The sequence below is a fragment of the Microtus pennsylvanicus genome, chromosome 3, assembly GCF_037038515.1.
Source record: "Microtus pennsylvanicus isolate mMicPen1 chromosome 3, mMicPen1.hap1, whole genome shotgun sequence".
Lineage (NCBI taxonomy): Eukaryota > Metazoa > Chordata > Mammalia > Rodentia > Cricetidae > Microtus > Microtus pennsylvanicus.
In genome coordinates, this window is record NC_134581.1 from 66125085 (window position 1) to 66145571 (window position 20487).

General features: G+C 38.4%; 1 protein-coding gene across 1 annotated transcript in view; it reads right to left on the reverse strand.

Moving 5' to 3' along the window:
- Ireb2 (iron responsive element binding protein 2) overlaps positions 1-20487 on the reverse strand; it is a 45137-nt gene that overhangs the window by 7398 nt on the left and 17252 nt on the right. Inside the window, exons 6-18 of the mRNA XM_075965867.1 lie at positions 18933-19002; positions 18230-18413; positions 17277-17416; positions 14040-14211; positions 12802-12899; positions 9830-9946; positions 8681-8840; positions 7642-7777; positions 6035-6119; positions 5446-5602; positions 4996-5120; positions 1692-1796; positions 1462-1604 (exon numbers count right to left, since the gene is read on the reverse strand). Coding sequence (XP_075821982.1) covers positions 1462-1604; positions 1692-1796; positions 4996-5120; positions 5446-5602; positions 6035-6119; positions 7642-7777; positions 8681-8840; positions 9830-9946; positions 12802-12899; positions 14040-14211; positions 17277-17416; positions 18230-18413; positions 18933-19002 — 1692 coding nt within the window. The remainder of the gene's footprint in view (positions 1-1461; positions 1605-1691; positions 1797-4995; positions 5121-5445; positions 5603-6034; positions 6120-7641; positions 7778-8680; positions 8841-9829; positions 9947-12801; positions 12900-14039; positions 14212-17276; positions 17417-18229; positions 18414-18932; positions 19003-20487) is intronic.

A 20487-nucleotide genomic window follows, 5' to 3' on the forward strand; every position in this document is an offset into this window, starting at 1 on the left:
GGTGGTCTTAGGTGAACCCCATGAAAAGACTGTATGACCCCCAAAGTGGTCTGGACCCACAGGATGAGAAGCACTGGTGTAGATTCTGGGTGTCATATTTTCAGGAAACTTTAAAGTGATGAGAACTACTAGATTAGTAATACAAAACTATATATTTAAAAGAAGTGGTAACTGGCTTTCTTTGTGGAAGATACATCACCAGGATGGAAATCATAGTCAAAAAATATTAGGAGGAGAGGGCAGCCAGATGGCTGAGTAGGTAAGGCACTCGCTGTGAAGCCTGACTAGAGTATGGGTTCCCAGGGTACAAGGAAGAGAACTGACTTGCACATTTACACACAAATATATATTAAATAAAAATACAGTAAGAAATATTAGAAAAAACTTTGTAATAAAAGTTATAGCATGAATCTGTCAAATCAAGCTTCATAGCTCCAATTTTTATAAAGCATTTCAATAAAAAACCTTATCATTTCAATCTCTCAACAAATAATGTCTAAAAGCTAATCAATACAGCAAATAAGTTTTCTATCTGACACCAAAATAGTTGTTCAGTGAGAGCAACTCCACATTATTTCTCATACAGAAATGAAACAATACCTTTCTAGTTTTAAATTTTATCTCTGTGGCTCAGTAGTTAAAATTGCTTGCTGTTCTTACAAAGACCTGAGTTCAGTTTCCAGAAGCCAAGTCAGGAAGCTCACAGCTGTAGTTTTCAACTCCAGCTCCAAGGGATTCAAAGTACCTTTTTCCTGACTTCACTGGCAATACATAAGTGGCTCAGGCATAAGCACGTGCACGCGAGCGCACACACACACACACGCGGGCGCGCGCGCACACACACACACAACAGCTTTAAAAAAATTAGCAATTCACATTTGATTCTGACAGTCTTTGTTACTGATACACGTCAATCCTAGCCTCACTACTCCATAGCTTACAGCCCCACAAAGCACGCATTTATCACACTTTAATGATGGAAAGTTGTTTAGAACCAAAAGGTCAGGGTCCATTTGGTGAGTCAAACTAAGCTTGATTATTGTATCTAATCAGTTATGTCTTTAGACTATAAAGGCTTTGTTTGTCTGAATAAGGGCTCAATTAAAAACAGTGACTTCAATTTCTAACAGTATAAGGAAAGAGCTCCTGCTGAAGACAATGTGCTAACAAGGAGGTCCTTAAGATAGTATGTTATTTACAGGACATAGGAATAGGACCAAAAGAAGTCTCTTGCCGGGCGGTGGTGGCGCATGCCTTTAATCCCAGCACTCGGGAGGCAGAGGCAGGCGGATCTCTGTGAGTTCAAGACCAGCCTGGTCTACAAGAGCTAGTTCCAGGACAGGCTCCAAAACCACAGAGAAACCCGGTCTCAAAAAACCCAAAAAAAAAAAGGAAAACAAAAGTCTCTTAATGACTGAGTAAGAAGGTAAAGCAACACAGGGGAACCGTGGACACACATACCCTCTGTTTGTTAAATACTTAGCGGCAGCACTACTTCTAGCAATACTTCCAGCAGGTGATATGTGATCTGTAGTGACAGAGTCTCCCAAATACAGTAAGACATGGGCATTTTCAATAGGCTGGAGTATAGATGGCTCTTTGGTCTAAAAAGAGAAAATTCAAAACTCTGAACTCTTCTTCTTTTAAACTGTAACAATCTCTAAAAGCTCGAGCAGTACACTAGTACTTACAAGTTTATCAAAGAAGGAAGGGCATCTGATGTAAGTAGACTTCATGTCCCATGGAAACAGCACCGACTCTGGTGCTTCTAAGGAATTCCATCGTTTATTTCCCATCTGCAAATGAAGTTTGGATGAATGGATCAAATTAGGAAAAGAGACTTTAAAAATATTCATAGATAAGACTGAAGGAAAACAAGTCTTGTCCACTTGAAGAATCATGACATTTTTGGACAGAATAAACAGACTTCCTTTAAAACTTTCAACTCACCAAATTTTCAGGAGCAATTTTGAGAGATAAGTTTCAATGTAAACAAATATAAATACTTCATAGAACTGCCCCATCCCCACTAAAAAACTGAAAAAGACATATATGTGTATGCATATTCACACTCTGCAAAAAATTTGTATGTACGGTATAACGTTAATCTTTAGAAATGTCACAAAAAAAGGTTTTTTTTTTTATTTTGGTTTTTTTACTGTTTAAAGGCAAGACTAGCAGGTAGTCTTAGTATTTTTTTTAAACTCCATTTCTCATCAATCTCCACTGCTACCTCAATGATTCATTCAACCAAAAGCTTTGACTATTTGACTTGAACTTTCTGATACTACATTCCTTATCAACTCTCTCTCAAAATAGTAGGCTGAGTGGGTTAGAGACAACTCAGAGGTTAAGGGCACTGGCAGCTCACAGCCATCTGTAGCTCAGGTCCAGGAGCTGAGAGCCCCATCTTCTGGCCTTTACAAGCATCAGGCATCCACATGCTACACAAACATGTACACGGGCAAACACTCAGACATAATTTCCTTTTTCTATATACATTTAGCATAATGTTCAATTTACATAATTCTTTTCTTTTCTTAGAGACAGACCTCTGCTATGTAGTCTTGGGTGACCTGTAGCTAACTCACTACATAGAGCAGGATGACCTCAAACTCACAGTGATTCACTTATCCCTGGTCCAATACTATGAATAAAGGTGTAATTCCAGCACGTGGGAGGCAGATGCAGGTGGATCTCTGTGAGTTCGAAGCCAGCCAGGTCTACAGAGCTAGTTCCAGAACACCAAAGGCTATACAAAGAAACCTTGTCTAAAAAAAAGAGTGTGTATCACTACATCCAGCTTTCTTTTTGAGTCAGCCTCTAGCCGAGGTTGGCCTGGGAACTAACTCATGATGTATGCCAAGCCAGCTTGAAATTTATGGTTATCTTCCTGCCTCAGCTTCCTGAGTGCTAGGATTACAGGAATCTGCATAGCTGGCTCCCAAGTATTCTTTCTACAGTTCACTGCCTCTCTGCTGGGAAAATTCTTTTCTTTGTTCAATGATGTGTCTAAACAGCTAGAAGAGGAACTGCCACACAGCAAGGCATTTTCTGAATGTTTATATACTACTTTGAACATAAAGTCTGCATAAATGTATTTGCTCATTTGTGCACAAAGGCAAGACAAATCTCAAAAAAAAAAGTTAGTTGTAGGACTAACTTTTATAGTTATAGGACTGCTCTCTGTCCTATAGAGGTAAAGCAATGGCCAGGATTTTAGTGACAGCAAGGTCCATTATTTGTTCTTGCTTATTTTGATTTTTGAACTATCTGAATGGAATGACAAACATTTCCATAAGTAACTCAAAATCAATTAGAATATTCTAGATATTCCTCTTCATAATTAGCAATTCCAGATATAAAATAGCATTCGAAACTATGAATTCACCAGAGATATTTGCACGTCTATGCTTACTGAAACAACAGTAGCCTGTTTATAATAGAACTAGCCTGGATGACCATCAACAGATGAAGAAAATAGGCTTTTTATAACAGTTGTATTTTTATTATGGCGTTAAAAAAATGGTTAATTGTGGGGAAAATGGATGGACTGATGATCATCATTTTAAGTGAAATAAGCCAGGCTCAGAAACGGTAACTAACTTATTCTCTCTTACATGTAGAATCTAGATTCAAATATAATAGTAGAAACAGGGCTATGTGAAGGGGCTGAATACGAGATGGTGATATGAGTAAAAATAAAGACAAATATCACACATGTGAAACAGACTTATGTGCGTGTGTGTGTGTGCGTGCGTGCGTGCGTGTGTGTGTGTGTGTGAGGGGGAGGAGAAATTGTTTAGAAAATGGCACTAGAGCTGGGCGGTGGTGGCACACACCTTTAACCCCAGCACTTGGGAGGCAGAGACAGGCATATCCCTGTGATTTCGAGGCCAGCCAGTCTACAGAGCAAGTTCCAGGACAGGCTCCAAAGCTACAGAGAAAAAGAAAAAGGAGCTACAGACCATTAAGTTAAGAAAAGTAAGCCAGATTCAGAAACATATATATTTCACATTTTTTGTCTTATGTGGAATCTAGATTTCAAAATAAAATACATGTCAAAAGCATGACATTCAGCCTAGTTTGAGGGGTTCAACAGATAGAAGAACATGCTATAGTGTCTATGTTTAAAGCTCTAAAAGAAAAGGCAGAGGTAAGAGTAGGAAGATAGATTAGTAGGTACGTCACTTGACACTGATTCTGAGTTTGGATCCCCAGAAGCCATGTAAAGCAGGACACAGGCTGCAATCCCATCAGTCTTATGGATCAAGTAGGAGGTGGAGATTAGAGAATCCATAGCTTGTGGGTCAGTTAGGCTGGCAGAGGCAGCAGCAAATCATGAGCTTTTCTCACTATGGTGGAAGGTGAAGACGAACACCCACGGTTGTTCTCTGACCTCCACACGCCGTGGTCCACACAGGCTCACATTCATACACACGAACAAACAATCACCATTCACACGCAAGATTTTAAAATGTCTGCATGAACACATATAGATATGAAAGAGGGGGTACTGTGTGGGGGGAGAAAGGAGACCAGCAGGAGACAGTGGGGACAAAAGAAGAGTAGTGCACGAGTAAAGTCCAATGATACAAACATGAAAACATCATAAAGAACATTAACCCCTTATGAAACAGAGTCTCACTGTGCAGCCCTGGCTGGCCAGGAACTCAGAGATCCTCTGACTTTGTCTTCTGAGTGCTGGGATAAAAGGCCTGGTGTTTTTTTAGTGGTACACACGCACACACACATGCTTTAAAAAAAAAATTCAACCATAAAAAATGAATGTTCAAAATTTAAAATTTTCATTCTGCTTAGAAAGCAAAGACACATAGCTCATGCCTATTATCCTAGCACTGAGGAGGCTGAGGATTGCTGAGCTCACAAGTTACTGTGGGCTATTAAGGAGTGGGTTCCCAGCTAGTATGAGTTAGTGGACCTTACTTCAAAATAAAGAACAAAACTAAAAACAAAGCCCCATAAGACTCTTACCTCTACCTTCTCTTTTAGAGCTCTAAACATGGACAAAACAACATGTTCTTCTTCTATCTGATGAACTTCTTCTCGACTAGGCCAAATGTCACGCAGGTAAATTTCCTTGCCCGTAGAGTCAGTACCTGCTCAAAATTTTAACATGGTATTCAGTATACATATTAGAACAACACAAAACCAATACCTCAAAGTACTTCTATTTTTTCATAGACAAGTCACAGAAATCAAGTAGTTAACAGGGTGTGCTTCAGGGTTAAATATCGAGAACTAATGACATACACAGCTGAAGTTCTCCACATCAACATATGCATTAATAACAAGATGGATGGTGAACGGAAGTAACAAGCATTGCATGTTTTCTTTCATATCAAGACTCTGGTTTTAACAACTCTGGGAGGAAGTACGCACAGAATACATATAAACACACAGATAATATATAGGAAAACACACCTAAAGGCTCTGTCTGGAAATCTATATTCACTGTGCCTGCTATGGCATAAGCCACCACTAAGGGTGGAGAGGCAAGATAATTGGCACGAACACAATCACAAAGTCGACCTTCAAAATTTTTGTTTCCAGATAAAACTCCACAGGTAACCAAATCACCCTGAAGGGAAAAACAAATATGCTTGATTCTGAGAGCCAGACAATCAAAAAACAAATCACTAAGCTTTAAGTGCACAACTATAAATCTTATAAATTCTAATGATTCTTTACACTACTAAAGAATTATTATAAAAATATAGAAGTAATTCTTTATATCAATTTAAGATCCACAAGTTACTCATTCCAAGAGTTGGAAGTATAAATATCAACACACACACCAATGCACACTTTCTCTAACTTACTAACAATATATAGTAAAAACTAGTTGGGGCAACTCTCAACGCTCATACCCCTGCTCTTCAGTGTGTCCTAATTCTTGTTTCTTTTACTTAGCACCTCTTTCTTAATCTTGGTGCTTAAGCAGATATTAAAGTATCTTTTTAAAATTAAACAAAAATAAAAAAGCACTTAGATGTGCTAATCCACATTTTACCTGTTTTACTGCACTCAAAACAGCTTCTGATAAAGGTGCTGTATTTCCCACACATGTTGAACATCCATAGCCAACTATGTCAAATCTGCATTTAAAAAGTGAAGCGTGAGTGGAGAGCACATCATATTTGTAAAGAAAGGACAAGATTACTCAAAAATTACTTGGAGTAGAATAATTACCATCAACACATTAATTTCACAACATTTTGAACATTCAAGCCTCACTATTTCATGTTCTTTGTACTGAATACAAATCTTAGAAGAGCCAACATATCTACATCACCTGTACTAGATCCAAAGTATTTATCACACACCAGATAGCTCCTATAAGTATGCTGTGTTTCCACTTGGAAGGCATATTTAAAACTCTAAAGTGTCAATATGAACTCACTATAGCAGGTCCATCACAGGCCCGAAAGGGTAAGGAGGCCCTCTAGTAGAGTAACTTATTCAATTCTGAACCAACTAGACCTAAAAAAATACCTGACTCCAATTCCAACATAAGACAACAAACATAGTCCTCTAAGTTACTTTAGTTGCTGTTCTAGAAGCAAAATAAAGAAATCTAAAATTTATAAGGCTTTGAAAAAAGCCCATAATTTACATAAGAATATTATGTTCTAAAATTAGACTACTGTCAATTTCTTTATAGAAGAAACATAAAAATTAAGTTTAAGATTCACAGACAAATTACCCAACATATTGTAGACCCAATAACTTTGTAAAATCTGAATTAAAGCAATCTGTTCAATTTTTTTTTTTTTTTGAGACAGGGTTTCTCTGCATAGCTCTGGCCATCCTGGAACTCGATCTATAGACCAGGCTGGCCTCAAACTCAGAGATCTGCCTGTCTCTGCTTCACAAGCGCTGAGATTAAAGGTGTGTTCCAACCACCGCCCAGAGACAATCTTTTAATTAAAATCAATGCAACTTGTATTATTTTACTCTTTTCTGAACTGCAGATGACTCATGAGAATTAGGCATTCCTCACTGTGACTTGGTTTCCCCTGTCCTGACTTCCAAGTGTCTTGCTCATCAGGACATATTTGCAATGAACATCTGAGTGGCAGGCATGAGACTGTGATAATGGCAAGGTAAAGAGTGAAGCGCTCTAGACGGGCCTGAGCATGGCAAACATGGCACCGAGGTTTTGCCTTTCATCTTTCCTTCTCTCCCTTGCTAAACACCGTTAAACTACACTCTAAAACCTAGAACCCAAGGTCTGTTCCCTTTATAATGGCCACTGGCTCATTCTAAACACCAAAGTCCAACAATCGAAATTCATTATTTGTCTAGTACATCTAATCAGGACTTAACAGCTCACCCAAGCACAGACTCCCCCTTTTTCTCCTTAAAAACTCACTTTTGCAATAAAATAAAATAAAATAAAAAAATGCTTGCTTACTGCTGCTTGCAGTCTGCCTTTGCAGCCCTACCCCCACCACTTGCCCCTCCAGGTAATAAATCTGATGACTTGTCTGGATGTGTCCTGTGCTGACTTAAGAGGGCCATCTTCTCTTACAAGTAATTTTTTTTGTCTTTATCTTCTCTTGTTGTTTCTTAAACACATTTAATACCTGGTGAACACCAACAGTAAATGTAACTTACCCCAGCTTGCTAAGATAGGGTAACACTCCACTTGAACTGAGGTAATGCGTAACCATCCCACTGCCTGGAGATAAACTTGTTCTTATATAAGGTTTAACTCGCAAGCCAGTTTCAACAGCCTTCTTAGCCAAAAGACCTGTAAAATCAACAAACAATGACTAAGACAATATACCCTTTCCTCCTTCACATTAGAATAAAAACCAAGAAAAGGGTGTGATTACTCTCAGACTACAATTTATAGTAAAATCTCAAACTCATAAACTTTCCATCATTACTACTGTACATTTTAATCACTGAAACCGAATTGAAATTTTTAGTAGATAAAATAGTCACCACGTTGTTAAGTTATCGGGATGGGCAGACACCTTGGCGTCACAAAAAAAAAAAAAAAGAATATTCACATACAGCAATTGACTGAATCAAAAATGCCATAATCATAGTAAATAAAGAGCAATTTAATATCGATTATACATAGTTGTACAGACATTAAGAATTGTCACTGTAAGCTGGGCGGTGGTGGCACACGCCTGTAATCCCAGCACTCGGGAGGCAGAGGCAGGCGGATCTCTGTGAGTTCGAGGCTAGCCTGGTCTACAGAGCTAATTCCAGGACAGGCTCCAAAGCTACACAGAGAAACCTTATCTTGGGGGGCGGACGATGACTGTCACTGTGTATACAAACTGACATTAATTGCTAATGATCCCTCACTTGCATAACTTTGAGTGGGATCAAGTATACTGTGATATTACGTGGTAGGAAAAAGTTCAAGCAATACCTGTGGTACTTCTAAATTTACTAAAGACAGATACAATTTAAAATTAGTAGATATGTAAACTACCGTTTTCAAAAGCTACCTTTTGTGTAATAAAAAACACTATACATCAAACTCAAGGTCCTAACAACTTAATTAAAAATTTCAGTGCCTCTCAATATGGAAAACAAATATGGATACATCATCTAAGGAAGAGAAATAAATATAACAGAAAAACAAACAGTAGTTTACAAGAGAGAATAATTGCGGTCATAAATACCAACCTACCTGCAGCAAGCATGACAGATGGGTTACAATTATTGGTACAACTGATAACTGCAGCAATGACCACGGATCCATGGGACAGCTTATACTCACTTCCATCATAATGAATAGAGACAGTGTCACTTTGTTTTTCTGCTGCAACTTGAAAACCTTTAAATCCAACCTATAAATTTGCATGTAGATATTATTGACTTTGCAGAGGAAAGAGTGACAGAGAACACAGCGTGGACACCTGACACCTCAGCGTTGTAACAGTTGAAATTCTACTATGACACAGAAAGTCTACACCACTCAGAAGTGCAACTCATCTTAAGATGATCTGAATAGTTACAAGAGGAGCCTAGTGATGTTCAGAAGCAACACTTTTATATCAAGTGACTGCAGCCAATCTCCCAGAGCCAGTCCTAACTCGCATGTTCCCTATTCATTCCTGTTTACAGGCGTTCCCAAAACATGGTAGAAACTCTTCCTATTCTAAAGATCTGCACCAGAGGACTCAAATGTGTGAGTGCAGAAGAGAGGAACAAGATTTGCTAAGTTAGTAAGTACTGAAGCTGCCCAACTGGAACACATCAATTCATCAGAGAAATTTCTTCTGAATGAGTTTAATATATTCCAAATAAAAAGTAAAGGAACTATAAAACAAGGTGTGGGAGACAAGGCCAACCCTGGCTTTTCCTAATAAAACAGAGCAAGACATAAGACCAAATATGTAACTCTCAAGACAAAAAATAGAAACCCCCAAAGCCAGGTTATTCAGTTTTTGTTTTTTTGTCAGATTCTATGAGAATAATTACAGTGTGGTGACATCTTCCTAGCACTGACACCGCCCAACAAAATGTCTTTCACTGATGGAGATGGTCAGACTGTGCTGACAGACTCAAGGCAGGCCACATGTAGCTGATTGATAGTGAAAGGTGACTACTGTGACTAAGAAGTATAACTTTATACACTTTTGATTACTTTCAATAAATATAATCCAAACTCCAACCCTCAGAGCGGAGTTGAAGAATAAGCTCAATGAATGACTGACAGAAGAAAAAAGAGGTTGTTGGCATATGCCATAATGTACACTGAATATGAAATAGTCCCAAATCCTGATGGTCCTTTACTACTTAGCACACAGCATAAAAGTAACAATAAATAACTTACCTTTTCATTTAAGCAAGCCTGAAAATCACTTTTCATATCTGTTATAGCAACTCTATCCTGAGGCCTCTTTGGACCACTGACAGATGCAACTATTGAATTCAGATTAATCTGTATCACCTGGGAAAAGAGAGATTGTAGGGACAGAGATCAGAATTTCTAAGTAGAGATATAAAAGCAAACGCTACTTTTTAAAATAGATGAGTACATTTACATTTTTCTTAACACAGCTTATGAAAATCATGGTTCCTCAAATGTCTTTTTTTCTCCTACAGATATAAATAGTGTCAAAGGGGCTGGGGATGCAGCTCGGTTGCTGGAGGGCTTGTCTTAGCATGCGTAAGGCCCTGGAATCCACCTGAGGACCACACGGGATCAGACTTGATGGTGCACTGTCTGTAATCCCAGCACTCCAAAGGCAGAGATAGGATGATCCTAAATTCAAAGTCATCTTCCTATATAACGAACCAGCCTGGGCTACATAAGACTGTCCTAAAAGAACAACAAAACCAAAACCACTGTCACAGCGGATGCCTGCACAATACTGAAGCAGAAGCTCTGCTAATCACCAACTCACTGCTTCTGAGTTCTGACTCCACACGTGCCTTACTCTGAGATCACAAAGTTAATGGTGAGTAAACATTGCCCCCAGTCACCTCACATGTGATGGCTGGTCAACAGAATGTGTGCAGGACCAAAGCACAGAAAGGTTTTTTTTCTCTCCGGTTCTAGATGACCTTGCTGTTAGGTTAAAAATCATTAGTTTTGTTAACATCTCAGTTGCACATTAGCTATTTCCTTCTCCAAATATTTATCGTTTCTTTTGTGTACTTTATTGTACGAGGTTAGATAAATTTGAAACTTCCTCTTCATGACAGCCTCCTCACTGTTTAATAGCCAAGCTTATTCTGACTGATCCTATTTTGATTTAAAGGATTCAAATAATCCTAGTCTTTGATCTAAGTAAGCACCAAAGGAATTTATTATTTTTTAAAGATTTAGTTTTATTTTAAATGTATGACTATTTGCCTGCACTGTATGTATGTGAATCACATGTGTGTCTGGTACCTGCAGACATCAGTAGAGGCTGTCAGATCCCTTGGAACTGGAGTTACAGTTACGAGACATCATATGGCTGTAGGGAACCCACTTGGGTCCTCTGTGAGAGCAGTAAATGCTTCTATCCACTAAGTCATCTCTTCAGCCTCAAGAAGTTCCTTTTGAAATCAACATCTTGATGGATTTTAGCTTTATTTCCAACTACTGTCAAGAGTTTACATGGTGGAGGAGTTTATTTTTTTAAAAATGTTCATGCTATGCAGCCCAGGTTGGCCTTGAACTATGTAGCCCAAACTGACTTTGAATTTACAATCCCCCTGTCACAGCTTCCAGAGTCCTGGGATTCCAAGTGAGAGAACCAGTACCTTCTGCACAGCTAGGTTTTTTTTTGTTGTTGTTGTTATTTGTTTGAGGTATGGTCTCATGCTGTGCTGGCTGACCTTAAACTTACAATGTCTGAGGATGGCCTTGAACTGATTCTCCTGTCTCCAGCTCTTTGTAGGTGTGGGTAACCAAGTACTGGCGACTGGACCCAGGGCTTCATGCATGATAAACACTCTTATCTTATACTAACGGAGCTGCATCCTGCCGTTAGCTAGAGTGTTTTTCAGTAAACAATCAATACAACTTTACTCTACTTGTCATTTTTCAGAACTGTGGACAATGCACCAGATTTAACAGAAATCAAAGGAGAAAGAAAATGTAAGAGAAGTTAAAAGATTTTTCCAGAATCTTGAAAATTCGATGTCTAAGTCTTTTATTCTGGCTTTTACGGCTGTTCTAAAAAAGCCAGCTGTGGTGGCTTACACTTCAAATCAAGAGACCATGGTAATAGAACAGCCTCAAACATGAGAACAGCCTGGGCAATTAGTGACTTCCTGGTCACTCCAGAGGGAGACCCTTCTGTAGACAAACCAACTTCCTCATGCATACTTGCATATTCTGCTCTCCCCCATCTGACTTTTTCTCCATTCTACAAACTAGAAAAACAAAGCTCCTGCCTTCATGGAACTGACTCTGCTCTAGTTAGGGGTAAGACAGATATGTAGGTATTCAAATTGTGTAAAATAGCAACATGCTGGGAAGAAAACAAAGGTGAGTGAAAAAGATCCCCACCCCAGGAAAGGCAAAATCATAATGCCAAATTGTTATAAATCCTTGGTATATTGTCCTTAAAAATAATTTTATTAAAACTAACCTTCCTGCACAAAAAATATCCAATAGATAAGAATTAAAAGTATCTTTAACATTTAAGACCATATAGCAATAGAATAGTACAAAATATTCATAAACTAGACAAAGACATCACAAAAACTGAAATTGGCTGAGCAGTGGGAATATTAACAGTGTTCATCATGAAGCAGAAAAAAAAAGAATTAAGAGTTGATATTTTGAATACTTAAAAAGTTAGACTGGGAGCTGGAGAGATGGCTCGGTGGTTAAAAGCATATACTACTTACTCTTTTATAGGACCCAAGTTCTGTTCCCAGCACCCATGTAACTCTAGTTCCAGGGTATCTGGTATTCCTGTGGGCACCTGCACTCAAATATATATTTGCCCCCATAATTAAATATAAATCAAAATGGTAGATTTCACAAAATGTTGCAAAATTTACTACCACCAGAATCTATGTAAATGTCATTATAAAATAAAAATGGGTCACAAATGGGATTTCGTATTAACAGCTATCACTCATTGAGTCACAAGTGGCATTTCTTATTTGCAGTTAGCACTCGTCAAGCACTTACTACATGACTGGAACTGTTCTACAAATCTGCATTTAACTTAAGAACTCTAAGGGGTACAGCACCCAGTTACCTAGCTACTAAGTACTTAGAACTAGGATTCAAACGGAAGTGGTTATGCACAAACACTCATCCTTCTTATTACTCCTAGGAAAGTCACTTTCATATACCTGAGAATATTCAGGTTCTGAAGAAGTCTCATCATTTCGAAACAATTTCACAGCTTTAAGGTATTTTTCCATTGACTCAAGTTTGGTTTTGTCAAAACCTAAAAGAGAAAACAGTCAAATAAGATGTAGTAAAGAATCCCGAGACCCTAAAGATAGGATGTGAAACTACACTGGTGGGCAGGGGCCACTTACTTACCTGTTTACTTGACCTTGTCTTCTGCTCTGCTTACCAGAGTCCAGACTGCATGAGGGAACCGCATGGCACACTACACGACACACATGAACGGATGGGCTGACAACCCTCCCTGAGCCCACAGCTGACATTCATGTAAGTAAAGTCTTCAGGATTCCAGGCCTCAGCTTGTGAACTGGGCAGCTGAGGCCCTAGACACAAAGCAGCAAGTTCTTCCTGCTGTGCCTTGTCTGAACTCCTTGACCCACTAAAACCATGAGGCAATAAATGATTATTGCTAAGTTTGTTTTTGAGTGGCCAGGACCCCGTGGCATAAGACAAGTGCTCTACCAGAACCAAACAGCCTGACCATTGTTTTGTAAGCCACAAAATTTTAGGCTTTGTTTGTTTTTTTAACTATTTAGCAAACAAACAAAACAGTAGTGTCCTACCTCAGATTAGTAAGTGAATAATGAGGTAAGCAGAGCTGGGGTGCAATGAGACAGTTCAACACTAACAAGGGTCAAGGGAGATGTGCTCATAAGGAACACACCTGAGAGTAGGGTACCATCTTTCCCAAATAAAGCATTGCTTTTCTCGTGAATGCTCTACATCAAATCCTGATGAAAAAGTTTTGCACTTTCCAGAAAACCCTCTTTTCAAGGGCCTGTTGATCCACTCACTGTATCATTCTGAAGGTAGCTTCTATAGTCATCAGGGTGACCAAAGACCCTCGCCAAAGATCTTGAACCTGAAACCCTACCCTAATTCACACTCGAAAACTCTAGTCTGGTTGCTCCTCTACTAAATATAGATAGCAAGGTTGTTGTTTGTGAGGCAAAGGTGAAGTGAGCATCAATGTTTAAGTACTTCCTTTACCATGTTGTCTGTGGCTCATAAGGGACTAGGGTTTGAGGACTCTTTAGAGGTATCTATTGAGATTTAAGTGTTACTGTTTCAAAACAGGACAGTTTCATAAACACTCACTAGCACGTATGACTGTAATTTGTTATAAAGTACTGTCAAGCAGCTATTGTGCAAATACAACCATTTTATATTCTCTTACCTGTATGTTCTAAATGTCGTAGTGTCACATTGTCAACAGGGAAAAAGCTGAGGATAGCACCATACTCTGGACACATGTTTGCTATAGTAGTTCGATCAACGATAGATAATTGTGAAACTCCACTTCCAAAAAACTCAACGAACTTTCCAGCCACTCCTACTTGCCTGAGGTGCTTTTAGGGATATACAGAAACAACACAATATCAGCAATGATAAAATCAGCATGGATTTCTAACCAATACTAATGATAAGGTCTTTTATCGTATGGAACAAACTCATTTCAGTTTACTGGTATTTTAAGATAAGCAGTAAATAGAAGAGTGGTCTGTGTTTAAAAAAAAAAAAAAGAGCTGGGTATGGTGGCCAGGCACACCTTTAATCCCAGCTCTTGGGAGGCAGGGGCAGGTGGATCTCTACAACAGCCAGAGCTACATGGTGAAACATTGTTTCAAAAACATAAAAAAAAAAAAATCCCTAAATGCTCAGAAAAACAATTTTAATATTAATGTCTCTGAAATCAGAGATATCTTAGATTCCTCAGGATGCCTACATAGCTGGCAAGCACTTTTTCTTCATAACAGTACATAAAACAATGGTGTTCTAACCACTGCTGGCATCCTATAAAGTTTATGAAATAATAATATACTTACGAGAGACACCATATAGTGGACTTAAAACTGTATGCTGCTATACAAAATTCTTCAAATTATTAGTATTGGATCAAATATTTACAGCAACACTATTATAAGTAAATTCATTTTGGTCAGATTTAACATGATTTAAAACTGAATTCCTCCAAAAATTATTCTTCATTACCACCAAGTAACTAAAACAACTTCTAATCTTAGTTTGCTTTTATTATTTATTTTCTTTTTACAAGTGTGGACACTTTTGCCTGAATGTATGTTTATGAACCACATTTATGCCCTCTGACTGCAGAAGCCAGAAGAGGGTGTTGGATCTCTTGTAACTGGATTCTAGGTCCCTGATCTCAGTTTTAAAGATAAAAAGAAAAATTAGGGGAGCTGAAGAGATGGCTCAGTGGTTAAGAGTATGTACTTCTCTTCCAGAAGATCTGAGTGTGGCTCCCAGCACCCACATTAGGTAGCTCACAATGGTCTTTTAACTACAACCCCAGAGGCCCTGACACCCTTTCCTAGCCAGTGTGGACACAGCATTCATGTACACAAATGCATACATGGACTCAGATATGCAAAATTAATATAAAAAATAAAATCTTTGAAAAAGAAAAGAAAAATAAATTAGCTAAATGTTATCATCTTTAAATATGTACTTGGGAAATGAGATGGTTAATTCTATAAAGACCATAAAAAGAGAAGAACCTCAACAGAGAAATAATATATCCAATAAATACAAATAGATAAGAATTCTCTCACAATAAGCTGTCAAATCACACAAACAGTAATACTGTCAAGCAAGAACAGACAAAGGGATTGAAAGTAGTGTGCTTATAGGACCTCTGAAGAACTAGTTCCTTTAAAATCGAAGTTAGGAATAAACTGTGCACTGCTCCTTTAGAGAAAAAGAATCACTATCACTACTGAGAAGGTGGCACTGCTCTTTCACCTTGAGGAGCAGCTCCAAAGCTGTCTCATCAATAACTTAGACAACACTGCTGAGGAGAGCAGCCCACACTGCAATGATGAGAGACACATGTCTCAAGTGCAACTATTTTTCAAATGAAACTTAGTGAAAAGTAGAAAAACTAGACTGCAATATCACAACTTAATATTCAGCATACTAAACATATACAGCCAATACTACTTCAAAGTATGTGAAAACAGACAATGGAGAAGTCTGACGCTATCACATTTCTATCACAGACTGTTCCAAAGCATTGCTTAATAATTTTTGTCTTGAGCTTTTTTTGGGGGGGAGGAGGGTAAAAGATGGGGAGGAGGGTCAGACAGCTCAGGGTGTTAAGGTACTTCCCACCAAGGCTGATGAGCTGAGTCTGGTTCCTCAGACCCACATAGAAGAAAGCCAACTTCTGAAAGTTGTCTTCTGACTTCCACATGTAAGTCACGGCACCCATATGTACCCACACTCATACACAAATATGTAATACAATAAAAATACTTTTTAAAACTGGGGATAGACACTGGAGAAATGGCACAGTTGATAAAGTGGTAAAACTGTTGGCCAAAACTTGATACCCAGAACCCGACTTCAACAAGTCAAGCATGGCAGCATGTGCTGTGACCCCAGTGCTGGAAAGGCAGACAGGTGGATCCCTAGCCAGCACAGCCTACTTAGAGAGATCCCAGCCCAGGCCAATGAGGGATTATGTCTCAAAACAAAGGCACCAAAAGAACAACTATGGGTGATGCCTCTTGCACTTGCAAAAGCATGAACATGGATATATACATACACATGCACACACAAAAATTACTTTTTGGAGTCTGGCCTCTTATTTTATGATCCTCTTGTCTTAGCCTCTTGAATGCTGGGATTATAGGCATGTGCACCACACCTGACTTTTTTTTTTTTTTTTTTTTTTGATTTTTCGAGACAGGGTTTCTCTGTAGCTTTTTGGTTCCTGTCCTGGAACTAGCTCTTGTAGACCAGGCTGGCCTCGAACTCACAGAGATCGGCCTGCCTCTGCCTCCCGAGTGCTGGGATTAAAGGCGTGCGCCACCACCGCCTGGCCACACCTGACTTCTTAATTAAAATGCCAAGTATTACATTTTGTTGTTGTTTGGTATGTCCTGGAACTTGATATATTGAACGGGTTAGCCTCCAATTCACAAAGAGCTACCTCCCATGTGCTGGGATTAAATGCCTGTGCCACCACCACCTGGCTTAACATAACATTTTAAAAACCCAAGTGGTCAACAAGTTATTTATTGAGGCAATAATGCATAACTGTCAAGGGCAAGGACTCCTGGGTCTGAAGCCTTGGTCTACTACTTAGTATTGAGCCCTGTGCTCCTTTGATAAATGATGAGGCTGTATGTATTTTCTGCTCAATTAAAATAATTACAACAGTAACTCACCCATAAGCTTATAATACAGTTATTTAATAAATGTGTTGACAGGTAGCAAGTACATAATGACCTTTTATGTACTTCCAAGTATATATTATGTTACATTTAATGTAATTACTATGGTAACTTTATGATATAGCTAGTGATGTGAGAACTAAGGATGGAAGCATAAATTCAAATCCGGGCTCTCGTGGGGCTGCTCCACTTACATAACAACTAATACAGCTTACCTTTGTAATGCCAAGGACAATATCTATGGATGTAACAAACGTGTTGGACGAGCCAGTTAGCTCACATCCAACCACCTCTGGTAAAGTAAGAGTGACTGGCAGGCCAAGCATAACTGCTTCTGTTTCAATGCCTCCAACTCCTGTTAAGAAGGACAAGTACATCAGCAAAGGACATTTAACGACAATTCAGATTAGCCATCTTCCGTTTTCAAATCTCCCACATCTCACGAGTGTGACTCACACGGCATCTTACAAGGAGCTGCCACATTACTATCACTGTGGACTTTGGACCTGAACCCTTTATAAAGGATGACTCCACTTACTTAATTGAAAAAACAGGTATTTTTATCCTAATATTAAATTTAAAAAGCATTTTCTGAGAATGTTATGAACTGTTCAATGACCAACAAAACACCTGGATAAGAATACAACCCAGCTTGTGCCTTAGTATCATGAACTGAAACTAAGAAAAAACCCAAGTTATAATACTCTAATACTCCATTAAAAAAAAAAGTACAGTCTGGGGTACTTTTAGATTGATGAGATTCTACAAGGATTAGGGATTTCAAGAAGCAACTGTGCTTAATCTTGAAACAGTTGTAAATAGGGATGGTGGGCAAGGCTGTGAGACATGAGAGGTCATGAAAGACTGAACAAAGCGACTTGATGGATTTGGGGTTTATAAAGGCGGCAGGGGATGTGACACCACAGCCACCATCAGCACTGCTAGACCTCACCATTACCCAGTGCGGGAATGCCTGACAGGGGTGCTGGGCTGGCAGTATACAATCTTTCTTTTTCAAAAATCATCTTTACTATAATTCAAAAAATCTTAAGTCTGTTCCTTTGTTGCTATTATGAGAAACTGTCTCAAAGAGGCTCTCTGCCCTCTGATAATATTCTTGGTATTCCTTCTTAAAAATAAACCAAATTATACTGAGGTATTTACTTACCCCACCCAAGAATTCCCAATCCATTCACCATGGTTATATGAGAGTCTGTGCCAACTACACTGTCTGGGAAGAGTAGGTCCTTTTCTTCAAAAACTACTCTTGATAAATATTCTAAGTTCACTTGATGAGCCATTCCAGTTCCAGGAGGGATGACAGCGACATTCTTAAAAGCTCCTGAGCTCCACTACAATTTGTTTGGATTTAAGAGACACAAGTGTTAGTACATTGTGTAACTTTGTATTCACAATCAAGATACAAACAAATACTGACACTATAATGTTCAATATGGTCTGCTCCAAATTTATAATACTAAAAATACACAAATATCGAGCCTATGCATTTTGAAGATCATTAAAACCAAATTAAGCTGGGCACGGTGGTGTTTACCTATAATCCCAGCACTTGGAAGATGGAGGCAGGAGAAATCAGTTCAAGGCCATTCTCAACTATGTATCAAATTCTAGGCCAGGTACTGTGCTCTAAGACTCAAGGAAAGCCAAAGAACAAGACTGTGGATGGCTCACTTAAATATGGCCATTATTTTCATTATTTTTTATGCCAAATATAAGGGTTTCCAAAATAATATGGTAAAAGAAAGTTTCATGATTATAAAGCTTTTATTAAATACAAGTTTAAATATTAAAAACTGTACAGGTTTAGTATTTTATAAATGTTAATCAAAAATTCTTCAAATCATTTATACCTTAAAAAACTGAAGCCTCTCTCGATTTCTGCCGAATTCTATTTCTTGATTTTTTAACACTGTCTCAGGTCTAAAAGGATGAAAAGCTGGTATTAAATACATGTACTAGTAAAAACTCATTTGCCTTATGTCTAAGTCTTCATTCTCACACATTTAAAAAATGCCCATAAGTATTTTCAGTTCCTTTTTTCCAGAATTATTTTCTCTCTCAACAAGAAAGTCCTTTCTGCCTGACCCAGGACAGCTATGGAATTATTATCTTACTGAGTACAACAGGCAGCTTCCACATCAGCGCTCAGACTGCTGTGGGAAGCCAGTCAGACCACGATAAAGGAAACTAAGCTGTGCTAGAAGGAACAGGGCTGTGAGCGTGGTCAGAGAAAAGTGTGCACATTCTTACCCCCTTGGCTTCTGTGCCAGTTAAAACAGATAGATGGGAACCGAGGTGCATCCTTAGAAATAAAAATACCACATTAAACACTTTATTCTGCAATTATATAGAAACAACTTTTAAAAATAACAGGAATTTGTGAGGATGGATGGCTCCGTAAGTAAGACAGCTTACTGCTCTTGCAGAGGACCCAGGTTCAGTTCCCAGCACCTACACTGTATTTCACAATCACCTGTAACTACAATTCTAGGAATTTGGATGCCCTCTTTTGGCTTCCGAGGGCTCCTGCATGTTTGTGGAGCATTTAAACTTACACAGGTATAAACATTACATACAAAATAAAATAAAATAAAGATTTTGTTGTATCAGTCATTTTGAATCAGTAAGCATTGTCAGAATGCTACTTTGTATATAAAAGTCAACACACCTAGCCATGGCGGGAAATGAGTATTAAGGAGTTATTACACAAAATTATTGAAACCATACAGCAAAGGAATTAGAATACATCTAATCCCTAGAAAGGATGTAGGATATCACTATAACCTAAAGTTTTATAAATAATACTAAACCAAGATTTTATTTTTTTTAAATATTTATTTATTTATTATGTATACAATATTCTGTGTGTATGCCTGAAGGCCAGAAGAGGGCGCCAGACCTCTTTACAGATGGTTGTGAGCCACCATGTGGTTGCTGGGAATTGAACTCAGGACCTTTGGAAGAGCAGGCAATGCTCTTAACCACTGAGCCATCTCTCCAGCCCCTAAACCAAGATTTTAGAACTAGACTGAAGTTGAAGATTCAAATCAGATTCAGTTCAAACACAGACAAAATTACTGCATCACTTTGGCATTTACCATGCATATGTGTGAATACTTTTTCTAGCTACTTACAACTTTAAATGTTTTAATACTTCTTAAGCCAAAAGTATTTTTATTATATTTGTTTTTATTTTACTTTTATGTGTATGTGGGTGACTATATATCTGTGGACGATATGTATGAGGTGACCACAGAGGTCAGAAGAGGTATCTGATGCCCTGGAATTGACGTTACAAATGGATGTTAACCACTGTAGCTTCTGGGAATCAAATTCCAGTACTCTGCAAGAGCAACAAGTGTTCTTAGCTATGAAACCATTATCTCTCCAGCCCTGTTTACTAAT